This window comes from Astyanax mexicanus, chromosome 3, assembly GCF_023375975.1.
Source record: "Astyanax mexicanus isolate ESR-SI-001 chromosome 3, AstMex3_surface, whole genome shotgun sequence".
NCBI classification, from domain to species: Eukaryota; Metazoa; Chordata; class Actinopteri; order Characiformes; family Acestrorhamphidae; genus Astyanax; species Astyanax mexicanus.
This window is the reverse complement of record NC_064410.1, coordinates 48,859,767-48,875,218: the sequence shown is the minus strand read 5'-3', so window position 1 is coordinate 48,875,218 and position 15,452 is coordinate 48,859,767. Positions and strand designations below refer to the sequence as shown.

Sequence of the window (15,452 nt, the reverse complement as noted above, 5' to 3'; positions counted from 1 at the left end):
GGGGCAGCCACAAAATACTGAGAAAGTGATGATTGTAATTATAATAAAAATTATTCTAATTCAATGAAACGGTTTCTCCATTATTCTAATTCAATAAAACAACAGTGTCACAGTTAAATGGCCTAAATGGGCCTTTTGGAAAGCTCAGCTGAGCAAATTTTTTTCCAGGTAACGAGTTCTGTGATTAGTCTAACGAGTAGGACAGGTGCGGTGAACACCTGATTTGCTTTCTGCACAAAAAATGCATTCAAAGAATTTCATGATTGCACTATTTCAAATTATTCTAATTCGTTGACCAGCACCTGTAAATGGTGCCCACAAACATTTGGATATATAATATATTTTATGATGAACTGGAACATCTGTAGGAGGTCTCTAGGGACTGTGTTCACAGACAACCAGGTTCAGCTGTGTTGGTAAAATTTTAAGCTCAAATGACTAAACAAGCAGAAGACTAATGGTACTAGTAGATGTGTGGGTGTAGTGCAGTGCATGGTACACTGCAGGTCTGTATGCATCTGTGTGTGTGTGTGTGTGTGTGTGTGTGTGTGTGTGTGTGTGTATGTGTGTATGTGTGTGTCTGGCAGCTGTGCTCCCAGACAGCCAGGTTCAGGCGTGTACAATGCGGCAGTCTGGAACAGTGCTGGCACTCAGAGCTGTAAGGGAACGCTCCATTACTTCCAGTTCCTCTCTCAGAGTGCTAGTCACACCCCAGGCCTAGGACCTGAATATGCTTGAAATTACGAGTTGCTGCAAATCCAGTGGAAAAATACACTATCTCAGGGAAGTGTGGTATAGTTGGTATGTAGTTTACTAACAAATACTGGCAGATATCTCAGTAATCAGGCTTTATATTTGAACAGGTGAGTCTTAGAAACACTGCTTTATACCTTTGCTTCACATTAGGCCTGACCTGAACAGACAAAACTAATTGTCTTTTCTTCATTGCAGAAGCAAAAAACAGCACTACTAACTAACACTGTTAGAAAAAAATGTATAAACCTTTTTGATGGTGGAACAAATCTTCAGATTTTAAGAAATAATAAAGCTATATTCTACTTAAAGTATAAGGGTGAAAAGGAAAGTCATTTTTAAGCATTTGTAATAGTCCATTCATCATAAAAATCACTCAAATAAAATTAGATGCAACTGTACAGTGCTCTTAAGAATAGAGGTCGCAAAGCAGCTTAAAAAAATCTAGTCATAAGAAAAAAAGATCAACAGCACATAATACTTAAATTTTAATTAATCATAAATCGTGATTTTTTTTAAATATAAAAACAACTGCTAAACATTGTCAAGAAGTTATATTGGTAATAAAGTTTTGTTACTTATATGAAACACTAATAGATACAAGTAATATAATGCAAGACCTAATGGTTTTACATCACTGTGTTCATGAAATGATCTCCAACGTTTTATTTATTATTATTTAAATAGTGATGGTCCAACCCCTGGTCTGATAAATCAGTGCTTAATGATGTTACACCAGGTGAGCTGGTGATAGAATTGAAGTTACACGAGTGCACACACACGCAAGCACACACGCACAATAAGACTTAGATTTTCAGTTGATGGTTAGCTGTACAACTCTTACCTCAGGTCAGGCAGCCTTTTACTGGACTTCTCATCTGGAGCTGCTGAAGGGCTCAGCACCTCTGCAGAACCTGTACAGAGAACAAGCTTCAAGCTGTGCCTTTTGCAATTCATTTTAAACTATGGGCTTTTTAGCCAGTACACACAGTGCTTGTAAAAATCCTAACATTTCACACAATGTGCTGCAGTAAATCCAATTCAGCAGCCCTAATTATGCTCTCTTTTGTAATGGAACAATCAGTTGGTTTGTGCTTTTCGTGCACATGCACATTATGTTCAGAGCGTCTTCCAAAGCTATCCCAATATGGTAAAATACAATAATAATCCAGAATTTAAGCAATGTCTCATAGTAGGTGCTATAAGACAATTTTCACTTCTTAAGTTTTGCAGGCATTTTAATATTCCTTGATCCAGAGTGGACAGTAGGTTGTTACAGGCAGTGTCTGGCTAGAACTGTCTGTTTGAACATTGGCAGAAGTATCCACATTCCATGCAGGAGGCCCCACACACAAACTTCACATGTATATCCCATCAGTGCAGAGTTCTTTTGGGACATGGAAAAAGTCATAGGACACAATAGGGGTGGGCAATATTATATCGTATACGATATATCGTGACACAGAAATATCATGATATTAAAAATCCATATCGTGATAACAGGGCTGTTCTGTCTTAAAAGTAGTCTATTATTTACTGTGAAGCTTTAGGTGTATTTATTGTATAATTGTTTTAGTTTGCAGTTTATATGCATGCACTAAATATTCTGCAATTTTTTTGGCTGCATTATATTATTTTATGCTATATTATTTATTTTGCCACATTATGATTATACTGTTATACTATTATACTATATTCCTGAAATTAATTAATTATTTTAGTTTTCCTATATCGCCAAGTATATCGTTATCGCAAAAATACCCTGAAACATCGTGATATTATTTTAGAGCTATATCGCCCACCCCTAGGACACAATACTAGTCCCTGTGCCTTGACATCTGCCATGCTAGTGTGCAGTACTGTTATTGCATATATTGCATGTTGGGGTGCAAAATGCCTGCATTAATGCATTCATTTGAAGGTAAGAAAACAAAATTAATATTGCAATATCATAATTGATTAACTCGACTGGGCAGGTGTGAAAACAGTAATCGCACTCGGGTGCGGATCGAAACAACCGGAACGAGACCACCTAGAGGAAGTGGTCCTAAACAAACTCTGGAACTCTTGTGGTGAGAACATAATCCGGTCTCGATCCGACCCAGCTATTAAATATAGTCTATTTATTTGAGCTAAACTGCTGATAAGGTGCAGTTTAAACTGATATATTAGCCAGATAACGCTAATTAGCACAGCTATGAAAATACGCTGTGTTCATGCACGCGCGGTCTGTGTTTGAAAGCATAGCGTTTTAGAATTCAGTGTTAAAGCACAGATATTCGAGCTGGAACACAGAATCTTCTCGCTATATTTATATTTACTCCCATGCCAGACAGCTCAGACCAATCAGAGGACACAGCCTGCTCGCGTGGTTTATTGGTGCACATTTTGGTGTGTTTAGGTTTATGCCTGTGTGAAACCAAAAAGGGAGAAAACCAATTAAACAAACTCATCAACTGATTTGAACCAGCGAAACGAACTACAGGTGTGAAAACCCCCTAATTCAGCACCATGATGTTGATAATATTCAGTGTTGTATTAATTAAAAAATTCCTCCAAACGGCTCAAAAAGTAGGTATTTGTAAAATATATAAAATTGAATAAAACTATATAATAAAAATTTGAAGAGGTCAGAGGTTTACAACCCTGGTAGATAACTCACATTAGTGAAGGAAGTGTTGAGGGCTCAGACTTACCCTCACTCCCAGGCCCGTGCCGAAGCTGCTGGTGTCCGAGTGACGCCTCTGCACTGCCGGGCCTCCTGGAGTCCGCCCCACCAGAAGAGACATTAGGAGACCCCTGCAGAGAAGAAGAGAGAGGAAGAAAGCTTGTCTTTAACTGCTGATTCAGATGAGGCTTAATTAGAAATGTCCATTTCCTTTTTTAAGACACTTTACCACCAATTATCTCTGCGAGATGCAGAAAGGGCTCTGATGATAGAGTAGATTAAATGGATGCCATCCGAGTTCAGCCATCGCAATTAATATCTTACATAAAAGCTTTATATAAGAAGCATCCGTGCCAAACAGAGCCACGTTCACACTCACAGCAAGTGGTTTTCAGAAACAGTTCATGTTACAGTTATTCAGATCTCACTGTCCGACTCTGTGGCCTGGCTGGTGGAGCTTACTGTGACAGTTAATATGATGGCCATGGGAATATAAACGATACACGGTCTGTGTGAGCAGATACTAAATTTAAAGATGTAAATAACGTGTTTATATTCCTTTTTCTACTGCATGTTTGATGTAGTGTTTATCTCTCTCTCTCTCTCTCTGTGTCTGCCTGCCTACGATGTCCTGCTGCTTTAAATCACACTGTGTGTTGCAGCGCATCAGTAAACGCCTCCTGCTGGGCCTCCTTAGATCTCGGCCAGTGTGTGTGTGTATGTGTGTGTGTCGCCTAATCCGTCTTATCCAAAGTTCAATGTGCATGTTTGTGTGTTTGTGTTTGTGCACGTGAGTGTTTGTATTTGTCCAGTGTTGAATCTTACCCGTGGTTTAAGGCTCTCCACACAATCAGTTGAGCTGCTTCCATCTCGCGCTCTTTCATACGCTCTGTCTGTTCCACTGGCTCCAGACAGCTGGCTCTGACCCATCACTAAATTACAATTACAACAATAACACAATTTAACCATTGATCAATAGCCCTTAGAAATACAATAAACATGTAAAGCTTTGGAAAAAAAATAAGATACCAATTATTATGAGTTTCTCTGATTTTACCAAATTGAAAACCTCTGGAATATAATCCAGAGGAAGATGGATGATCACAAGCCATCAAACCAAGTCATCACATTTCTCATTTTCAGCAAATAAATGCTCTAAATGACAATATTTTAGTTTGGAATTTGGGAGAGATGTTGTGTGTAGGTTTGTAGAATAAAACTACAATGTTCATTTTACACAAACATATATCTAAAAATAGCAAAATCAGAGAAACTGATTCAGAAAATGAAATGGTCTCTTAATTTTTTCCAGAGCTGTATTGGGAAACTTTTCAGTTGAATTTTTCCCCAGTCAAAAAGTGAATACATGCAAGTCAATCACCTTTTATATTTGTAAAATGTGATGTAAATATAATAGTACTTATCCAGACAGCTGTAGATATAGCTACTCAATACACAGTGTTCTTCAGTGAGGCTTAGCTATGATGGTTATGGCAGAAATAATGAGTATTACTAGCTCATATTTTATATAGTAGGTATAAGTCTAAGTAAATAGCTTTAAAGATATCCAAATCTGACATTAAAATATGTATGACTCCATCTAGCAAGAAAATTAATAATATGATCTCTTTATCCTAATGGCACAACTCAGCTGTTCACACAATTGGTCACACAAGATTTTCTGGCTAACAGAGATGCATTTCATTATAATGTTTATGCCATTTAATACAAAAAACAAGGATTAAGGTGCGTATAACACAAAATTCTGCCCTTTTTCCTTTCCCTCTTTCTCAGCTTTAAGGAAATTACTTTTTCTGACATTGTCCTTGTTCAACAGATCTTACTGAATACACAGTATAATGCTGAGAATATTAACTGGGAAGCAAACAGGTGAAGAAGGGTTTAGCCTATTTTTAATTCATTTTTATTGGGAAATAAAAAAAGTGATAGTTCTACGTGAGTGGCGGGGAAACCAGATGTTTGGTGAAAGAATTCAACTCAGTATTTATTTTGTCAAAGCTTTGTCAAAAGTCGAAAAAAAAGAAAAAGTGCTGAACTCCATCATTCCAGGAAACTCTTATTTTAAAAGTATTGATGAATATCTGCATGGGGAACAAGTTTGTGTGGTCTCCTGTCCTGCATCTCTGTGTATTAAATACAAGATGGAATGTAAAATGAAACAGTATCCCATTTGTGGCAAAGCAACAAGAGCTCGTTCTACATGATCTGTAAATTCTGACCACACCTACTATTGCACCTGCTGCTGAACTACCCAATAAACTGGCTAATTTAGTCACGACACACCTCAATTAGTATTCCAGCACAGCCTGCCTTTCTCCATTATTATGGCCTGCTCAGAGTTGTTTGCAAGACCACAGCGGCCATTAAAACACTCCACATTGGGGGGAATAAAAGGGCAGCAGCCTAACTGAACAAACGACAGAACAAAATAGACAAGCAAGGAAGCTCACAGAACTTTTAAATACGATTACTGATGTGTGACTGAGGGTCAAAAGCAAAGTAAAGTCTGGATCTGTACTGACTGCTGTGGAACCAGGTTTTATATTACTGTGCAGTGCAGTAATACCCTACTGCATGAACACTGTTATGACCATGAACCTCCTTTTGTACACAAACACATGCCATAATAGATGGGCCGTAAAAAGGACGGCTGTGAAACGCACTCTCTCTTTACACTTAAGAGTGTACTGTTCATGTCAGCATATTACTCAGGATGACTGTCAGCTCCCATGGCAGTGCATAACTACTGGATAATAGCCTAGTCTACACAAACAGCACAGGTAAACATTCACAGCTCACAATGCTCACAGTTCATACTGTGGTTATATTCATGCCACATAAAAAAAAACAAAAAAAATAACGTTTTTTAAACCACATACAGTAAATCAACCCCAACTTTAACCATGCGACATTTAATCAGTTACGATTATTGTTCCTTTACCCAGCCATCGAATATCTGCCTTTATTCCTCCTTTCCATAAGCAGTCATCATCAGCTTGCAACCACCCCATACATAACAATACAAATTACAGAAGCAGTGACTTTTAGAACACACTCAGATATTGTGCTTGCCATTTAAATGAAATGACAATTAAAGAAATACTGCCTGAGCAAAATGATATAAATAATGAAATAAATACAACTGATGAATATGTATATGAATATGCTCTGGAAAAAAATAGGAGTCCACTTTAATTTCTGAATAAGTTTCTCTGATTCTGCTATTTATAGGTATATGTTTGAGTAAAATAAACATTGTTGTTTTATTCTATAAACTACAGACATTTCTCCCAAATTCCAAATAAAAATATTGTCATTTATTGTCAATATTGACATTTATTTGCAGAAAATGAAAAATGATGCAGAGCTTTCAGACCTCAAATAATGCAAGAAAAGTTCATATTCATAAAGTTTTAAGAGTTCAAAAATGAATATTTGGTGGAATAACCCTGGTTTCTAATCACAGTTTTCATGCATCTTGGCATGTTCTCCACCACCAGTCTTACACACTGCTTTTGGATGACTTTATGCCACTCCTGGTTCAAAAATTCAAGCAGTTCAGTTTGGTTTGATGGCTTGTGATCATCCATCTTCCTCTTGATTATATTCTAGAGGTTTTCAATTTGGTAAAAATCAAAGAAACTCATCATTTTTAAGTGGTCTCTTATATTTTTCCAGAGCTGTATTTTACTGACTTCTACAAGTTAAACTTTCCCCAGATGTCTGTTCCAGATGTTGATGGATCACAGACAAATAGGGAGCAGCAGGTGCAGCTAGAAATACACAACTCAGACCCCTAAACTGATTCTGATTTGGTTTGAATGTATTGTATGTGGAAAACAAATAAACAGACTCATAATACGTTGCTAAATAATGTAGCTTGGTCTTTTCTGATTTGATATAAAAATGGCTCTTCAGATTTTTAGACTATTATTATTTGTGTGTAAAGTAGCTTTGAGAATCACAACGCACCTTGCATGGCATACAGTCTGCGCAAGGCACGTTGCAATGGTTGTGGACCTTATAGGGCCCATAGGGTCCAGCCCCTTTCCCTCACTCATACTGTAATCACCTGCTACATTGCTAGCTCCTCACAGGGGTCATCAGGTAGACCACAACACCAATTTCTCCCCAATCTAACCATTCCAATTCACACCCAATAGATAGCACTTCACATTGCATGATATTGGGAGACTGAAGGCCACAATGTGCTTCCTCTCAGACATGTGAAGTCACTCAACCATTTCTTTTCAAACAGTCAGTAACACAACATCTTTGGACAGCTGAATCGGCCTGAAGCAGAACGCTAACTGCCTAATTATTTTGAGTCAGCTAACAGACGCCCTTGGCATCACGATGAGTCATGAGGACAAGGGAGGCCATCCCAAACAGAGAAGAGTCCAATTACGCTCTCCTGGACTCCCTGATATTGACTGCTGTGGAATCACGGAGAACTGAACCTGTGGACCTTCACAATATTTTTCAATTAACATTGTTGTGGTATAACATTGGTAAACACCAAGGAGACAGCATTTTGTCTTCCTTACACACTGATCAGACATAAAATTATTTTATGAGTAAGTCTTTTTAATCGCCGCCACAACGGGTCTGATTATTTGAAGAATGGACTCTATTTCAAATGAGCACCAAGGCAACAGTAACAGATCCCTTGCATCTGAAAGAACTGAGGTGGGACACAGATAAATCACATTATTGAGCCTTTGAGGAGCCCCTTTCTTTGACATTTCTTGAAGCACTTTTGTCTTTCATCCACTGAACCACTCTGATGTGTCAGATTATCTACAAAGATCAGGCTATTAAGTCTTACTTGGGCTGCATGATATATCATTTAAGCATTATCATCGCATGCGCAATAGTCACATCGCAATAGTCACATCGCAATAGTCACATAGGAGTAAACACGAGGTAACCCCATGGCCTCCATCTACATGGCTTTTACAAGCACGTGTTGAAAGCTGTGCACCTCAGTTCAGCACAGTTTTTGCAGATATTTCCACTTACAGCTGAATTCAAGCTTTTAATCCCATAAAAAACGCTCTTTTTTAACTTTTTAAAAAGCCATTTAAATGCCTGATTAAAGGGACGATTACTGTTGTTTTGCTGTTTTCCTCGGGTTTTGAATTCTCGGCCCTCACTCAGCTCTTGGTCGGCCTGGAGACAGCGTGCGGGTGAGGCGGGGCTGGTGACATCATGGGCCCTGCATTGTTTAATATCTCGATATATATCGCCGAAAAAGAACATTTGCAATGTATTTTTTTTTTTTTTAAATCGTGCAGCCTCACTTACCATACAATAATACCTGATGTTTTGGAGATGTTATGACACATCAGAGGGGCTCAGTAAATGAATTAATACAAATTAATAAATAATTACACACTACAAAATTATTTACACTCCAGCAATAAGCGGCAGCCAATCACACAGAGCATACTCTAAACCTGAAATGACCACATTGACCTAGGATTGTGTGGCAATCCATATCTGGGCATACAGACATATAAACACATTCACACACATGCACACATGCATTTAGACACACCCACTTAACAAGAAACATTTTCAGGGGAATGAATTTAGAGTAACCAGTTAACTTGACCTTCAGGTTTGTTGACTTTGAAATGGAACCACGTAGACACAGGGTTAACTTGAAAACTCCACTCAGATAGGGACTTAACCCCAAGATTCCAGTGCTAACATGCAGGCAAAACGCAAACATACTGTTTACTTGCTGCCTAATATATCCTGCCCCTTGACAGCGGTGATAATAATTAAGCTGCCTATGGCATTTCACACAGTCCAGTCACATAGTCTTCTGTAACTGTATGATGACCCTCTGATTGGGTAGAAAGCTTTTTTCCCATCCATTAATAAGATTTTTGTCACGTGAGGTTATCAGAGAGAAAGGTATTTATTACCTGAAGGTAGATACAGCTTTTACAGAGTCAATCACATTTTCATTAAAGATATTCACATGAAGAGCTGCCTCTAATGGAGACTAATGGCAGAGCTGCCAGTCACTCACAGGCTTCACATTTGTCCTTGTCACACTGAGATTATGCTAATATATAACCTACACCCTTCCCTACACTCTTCACTCTCTGACTGCAGGCCTTTTAGAAAGCAGACACCATGTGTTAGATAAAATGTCGTTTGTAGGTGTTTTTGTGTGTGTGTGTGTGTGTGTGTGTGTGTGTGTGTGTGAAGGTGATGTCCTGGCGGTAGCATGTCTGCAGAATACAGAGGTGATGAGAATCACAGTAATGAGTCACTGGGTGACACTGTGGAGGTGAAGCCTGTAATGGAGTCAGGACTGTGCGCGCTGGTAGAGCTCACCTCCTCCAGGGATGCGGATCCCAGGACACTGGAGCGCAGCCAGCCTCTCATTCAGCTGCGCTCGGCTCTCTGCGCTGTTGTTGTTGTTGTTTACCTGGATGCCATTTTGTTTCATCAGCTGCATCAGCTCAGATTCCAGTGTTGCAATCTGCTCAGAATGAAATGATTTGTTTACAGTGGTGCCTCATTACCTTCTGCTATTCACAATGTGACTGTCAGCACCCTCATCTGGTTATAAAAAGAAGTACAGTGAAAGTTATTATATGGAAGATGATTAGATTATTTTGTTTTCATAACACTCCTTTCATCCTGACACTGTGGATTAAGGAATTACATTAAATGTACACACAGCATTAGGCCTCACTCAAACTGTGATTAATCAGAATCCTCCAATGATCTAATCATCAAACAGATGTATAATAGAGGACTTTAAAGGAACACATACAGAGAAATCATGTAGTAACTTAAAAGTGTTAAATAAACCAAAATACTAACAAACCTAAGCGCATTTAGGTGCTCTTATCTGAGAGTGCTGTTAACTTGCGGTTTCTGAGGCTGGTAACTCTGATTAAACCATCCTGTGCAACAGTGGGAACTCTTGATCTTCCTTTCCTGACGCGGTCCTGATGAGAGCCAGTTTCATCATAACGTCTTTCATGGTTTTTTGAATGCACTTGAGGATACTTTTAAAGTTCTTGAGGTTTTTTTTTTTTTCCTTTACTTAGTTGAGTAATTCTTGCCATAATATGGATTAGAACATTACTTAAAGAGATATATTTACTGTATACCAACTCTACCGTTACACAACTTTACAATTTATGCTCTCAAACGCATTAAGAGGCAATAAATTCAAGTAATTAACTCTCGATAAGTTCAGCACAGATGTTAACTAAAAACCTGAATTCCAGGTGACTCTACCTCATAAAGCTGAATGAGAAAATGCAGCTAAGATGTGCAAAGCTGTCATCTAAGCAACTTCTCCTTTACAGAATCTAAAATATAAAACATATCCTTTTTTGTTTAATAAATAATTCCATATGTTTGTCTTCATAGTTTGCATGATTTTTTTGCATTGCAGGAAATTGAAACTAAATTTAAGGTTTGTTCTAACTGGTTTGACTGGTACTGCACATAGATTTATGGCTAAGTCTAGAAACCTCTTATACAGAAGTTAGTCATGGCATCTGTGTTATTAAAATACTACTCAATTTCTTTTATATATAACTTTATTTCTAAATTTCATCCCATTTTCCCCCCAATTTACAAGGTCAATTACTCAACCCACTCACTAGGACTCCCCCTATCCCTAGTTATGACCCAACACCAGGAGGGTGAAGACTAGCACGTGCCTCCTCCGATACATATGAAGTCATCCACTATCTCTTTTCCAACTGCTGCTGATGCAGCATTGCTGATAGCCGAGTAGCCAGCATAGCGACTTGTAGCGTTCTGATACACCAGCTCACAGACGCCTTGTGCTGATCAACATCACCCTTTGGAGTGATGAGGGGAAAGAGCGCCATCTACCCACCCAGAGAGAGCAAAGCCAACTGTGCTCTCTCGGGGCTCCGATTCGAACCAGCAATCTCCTGATCATAGTGGCAGTGCTTAGCCTGCTGGACCACTTGGAGCCCTAAAATACTCCTAAATGGGCAAATACCTGGAATTATGGCTGCATTATTCTCAGTTTCATAGAATTTGACATCCAACACTCTTCTCTGCAAGTTTACCCTGATATTAACCTCGATATTTACCTCGATATTACATAGTTGTATAATACGAACTGGAGATGCAGGATCCCACTTCCTGATGTTATATAGGTATAAACCTTTGTTACATACAATTATATATTTGTGTATAAACAAGTGTGTATGTGCATTTATGTATATACTGTATGTGTTTGCGTGTACTGTTGATAATTACCCTCACTTGCAGCCCCTGTATCTCAGCTAGATGAGCCTTCTCCACTTCCTCCAGTTTCTTCTTCTCTGCTTCCTCCCTCTGAGCAAACTCTGCCTCCCTGACAGGCAAAACACACAGAGACACACTTTATTAAGAAATTCAGGCCTTTAGTTGTGTGTGTGTGTGTGTGTTGTGTGTGTATTGAAGCAACATGAGCAGGGCTATTGTAACAGGCTTAAGCAGACACTGAGTTCTTCCTATTTCATCAGGCCAAAAAACAAGAAGGACACACTTCTCACGTACACACCGAAACCGGTTCCATCCAAGCGCTTCCATTACACTGAGTTTGCTTTTGAAATGTCACCCCAAGGGGAATGGCAATTAAAGCCAGTCAAGCTGTATAGGAGAAAACAGTTGTGATAGGCATGACCATAAAGATCAGCTCACACTGTCTCAACTGAGCTCCAGCACAATTCTGTTTTTATGTCTGCAGGGAAACACATCCTCATATTACAGTGCTTCTGCAGTTTCAGTTTCTGGTCAATAAGTCTGAAGTCTGACATCTAAATTACTCAAAATAAACCCAGTCAGTTTCAAATCTTCATCAAAACAACATGTGTTTGACAAACTGTCTTTGTGCTTTTATATTTTATTTTTATTGTATTTTTAAGTATTATTATATCTTCTTTTGTAACTTTTGTGTACTAGGTATACCTGCTTGTCTGTCTGTCTGTCTGTCTTACACATATAAAGTACACCAGTGGTTTAGTCTAACATTAGTCTAAACAAGTCTAACATTCTTCCATTTGAACTTGGAATTTCCGCAGTCCAAGAAGAAAATCTCAAATGGAACACATCAAACTCCATGTCAAACTTCTTGACTGAACTCTCGAAAAAGTTTTGAGAGTTTAGAATCCAAGATGGCTGCTCCAGACATCAACAGTAGTAAAAACAGTAGATTTTTACAGGACTTCTATCTATTTGTGGGTAATTAAATCAGCTGTACATAGAGTGCTGTCTTATTTATATCTGTGTAGGTGTTTCCCTGGTGTTTTGGATGTGCAAAATACTGTAATAAGTATATAAGAAAATGCTTTTAACTCCAAATCCATTAAACACCACTAACCAGATAACCCTTTTAAGAGTACATCACTCCACTCAGTACAGTTCATAACAGCAGAGCTAGCAAACACCACTATTAACATTGAGCTAAGTAGTGTAGTTTTGCTTGAGAATTGACAGACATTCACAGTTAATGTTTAATTTGCAGCTAATAATGACATCACATAATACTAAAAAATGTGTTGTTATTATCTGGAATCAGTAACAATGCTAACCTAAAGAAATGCAAGCTAACAATAATAGCCTGGGACATAAATAGTGTGGCATATGTTGGTCGGATTTGCAATAAAACACTGGCAAATGATTGTCAAACAAACTGTGGTAAACATAAAGTCTTAAGCTGTTTAGGTGTATTTTACAATGTTTAAAATTGTTAATTGAAACATCTATATGTTTAAATTGAACACAGTCAGCTTGAGTCTGACATAATTTCCAGCTCCAACATCCGACATTCGAAGTAAATGTCAAGAAGTTTAATGTTCTGACCTTAAACCACTAAAGACTTAGAATTTTCCAATATACGTTCATAACCATCACCATCAATAATATCCTGAATACTAATATTAACACTAACACCACTTCTACTAAAACAAATGCTAAAAAGCTAACAGTGCCTCCCTGTACTCATTTTAAATAGGCCTAAAACCATTTCTCCTACATTCAAAACTGAAAATTTATCAACAGCATCTAAAGATATTTCTGTAACAGGCAGATGAGTCCCGATGGCCTAGAAAGAGAGAAGCTCCCCCAAACCTGTGCTGATCCACTTACTTCTGCTGGAAGTCCTTGATAAGTTTCTTGGCCTTGTTATACTTCTTCTCCAGGGCCTGGTACTGATTCTGCGCCTCCTTCAGGTGCTCGTTTACTGTATGGCAGAGTGTCTGAGCCTCGATCCAGTAACTCTCCAGTTTCAGCATCCTCTCCTTATTATCCTCAATGCTCTGTTTAAGCTGACTCTTTTCACGCTCCCAGCGTGCCTTCTCCTTCTCCACTGCAGCCAGCTAGAAGGAAAGGGTACAAAAGCTATTATAAAGGTATTGTCACAGTCCTGCAGGAACCTTGTCTCTCCAAAATAGCAACTTTACAGGAAAAGGAAAAATGTTCTTAACTTCAATGTAAAAAAATAAAGATATTATTTTAGTTATTTTGAAACAACAGTATTGGTTCCAGCCACAATAAATTATGACAATGGACAAGAAAACTGGCAGAGATTACATTATTATTATGTCAAAAGTTTTGTAGTAAAAGCAGTAGAATTTTACAGCATATCTACATATTTTGTGCCATTAAATCAGTTGTACACAGAGCACTGTCTTTTTATTAATGCTTTTTATTTCTGGAAAGATTATTTTCTGCACAAATATGCGATAGATAAGCAGATGATAGTTAAACAACCTGTTCTGGCTGCAGCATTGCATGAGGTCACTAAACATTGCATCACTTCACTGCTAGAAAGAACTACATACCTTACTCATAGCTTTAAAAAAAACATTAAATTCTGTGTTGAAATTCAAGCTGTGTGCTGTTAGATTCTACATATTTGTTTTTTTATTTTAATTTCTAATTGTCTTCCCAATTTTCCTCAGCCAATTACCCAACCCAACCCACTCATTAGGAATCCCCCTATCCCCCTAGGGTGACACACCAGGAGGGTGAAGACTAACACATGCCTCCTCTGATACATGTGAAGTCAGACTCCGCCTCTTTTCGAGCTGCTGCTGATGCAGCATTGCCGAGTAGCATCACAGAGCACTCAAAGGAAAGTGCAGCGACTCAGTTCTGAAACATCAGCTCACAGATGCCTACATGACCGGGATTCGAACCTGCGACCTCCCGCTCAAAGTGGCAACGCTTTAGACCACTGGACCACTCGTCAACCTGGTTTTTAAAATGTGTTTGATTCCAAATACAAAGTACATTACAGCTTGAAAGGTAATGCCTGAAACATTACAAAAGCCCTGCTAAGTAATGCATTACCAGGTTTGCCTATAAAAAAACTGAAGAATACTGCATTTTGACACATACTTATGGGAAGGACTGAAGGATTTGCAAACTACGCTTTTATAAAGCCTGCTATCTGAATTTAGGATGTAGTCAAAAGGCCAAACTTCACAGAACACATTTTTAAAGCAGTCTATGCTATGAACTGAACAAAAATTAAGGAACTAAAGGAAGGAACTTAATGAAGGAACTGTCCAGGCAAGCATTCATCTCAGAAGAACTAAATTAGAGATAAATTAGGGACGTCTGTAGAACCAGAGAGCAGAACTTGAAAGAAATGGGCCCAGTTTGCAGTCAGCAATTCCTGCCTCATTTAGTTACTATATACTGCCTTGTGACAGTTCCTACACCTTTATACAGCACAAAACAGTCAGAACAAAAAAACGTAAAAATGTTATTGCTAAAATGAAAAGTGTGATTCCTTTATCACCACTGCCATTGTCTTTGTCTCTCATATTGTGTGAGCATTTTATAGTGAAAGAACCAATAAACATGGACCCCCCCACATCACCTGAAATAAATGTTTGCTACATTTTCCAGATACATTACCCATCTTTAGACCAGGTTATGCTGGCTGCAGGATTCTAATCGTCTAATCTGGTCTTTGGTGGTCAAGGTAGTTTAAAGTCTG

General features: G+C 38.4%; 1 protein-coding gene across 5 annotated transcripts in view; it reads right to left on the bottom strand.

The window, feature by feature from the left end:
* The window catches only part of ppp1r9a (protein phosphatase 1, regulatory subunit 9A), a 102,188-nt gene that overhangs the window by 15,740 nt on the left and 70,996 nt on the right, over window positions 1-15,452 (bottom strand). For all 5 annotated transcript variants that reach the window (XM_022683237.2, XM_007259814.4, XM_007259815.4 and 2 more), the window contains 6 exons: window positions 13,592-13,821; window positions 11,720-11,816; window positions 9,797-9,944; window positions 4,247-4,353; window positions 3,450-3,552; window positions 1,598-1,667 (listed from right to left, as the gene is read on the bottom strand). In XM_022683237.2, the coding sequence (XP_022538958.2) occupies window positions 1,598-1,667; window positions 3,450-3,552; window positions 4,247-4,353; window positions 9,797-9,944; window positions 11,720-11,816; window positions 13,592-13,821 (755 nt within the window). The remainder of the gene's footprint in view (window positions 1-1,597; window positions 1,668-3,449; window positions 3,553-4,246; window positions 4,354-9,796; window positions 9,945-11,719; window positions 11,817-13,591; window positions 13,822-15,452) is intronic.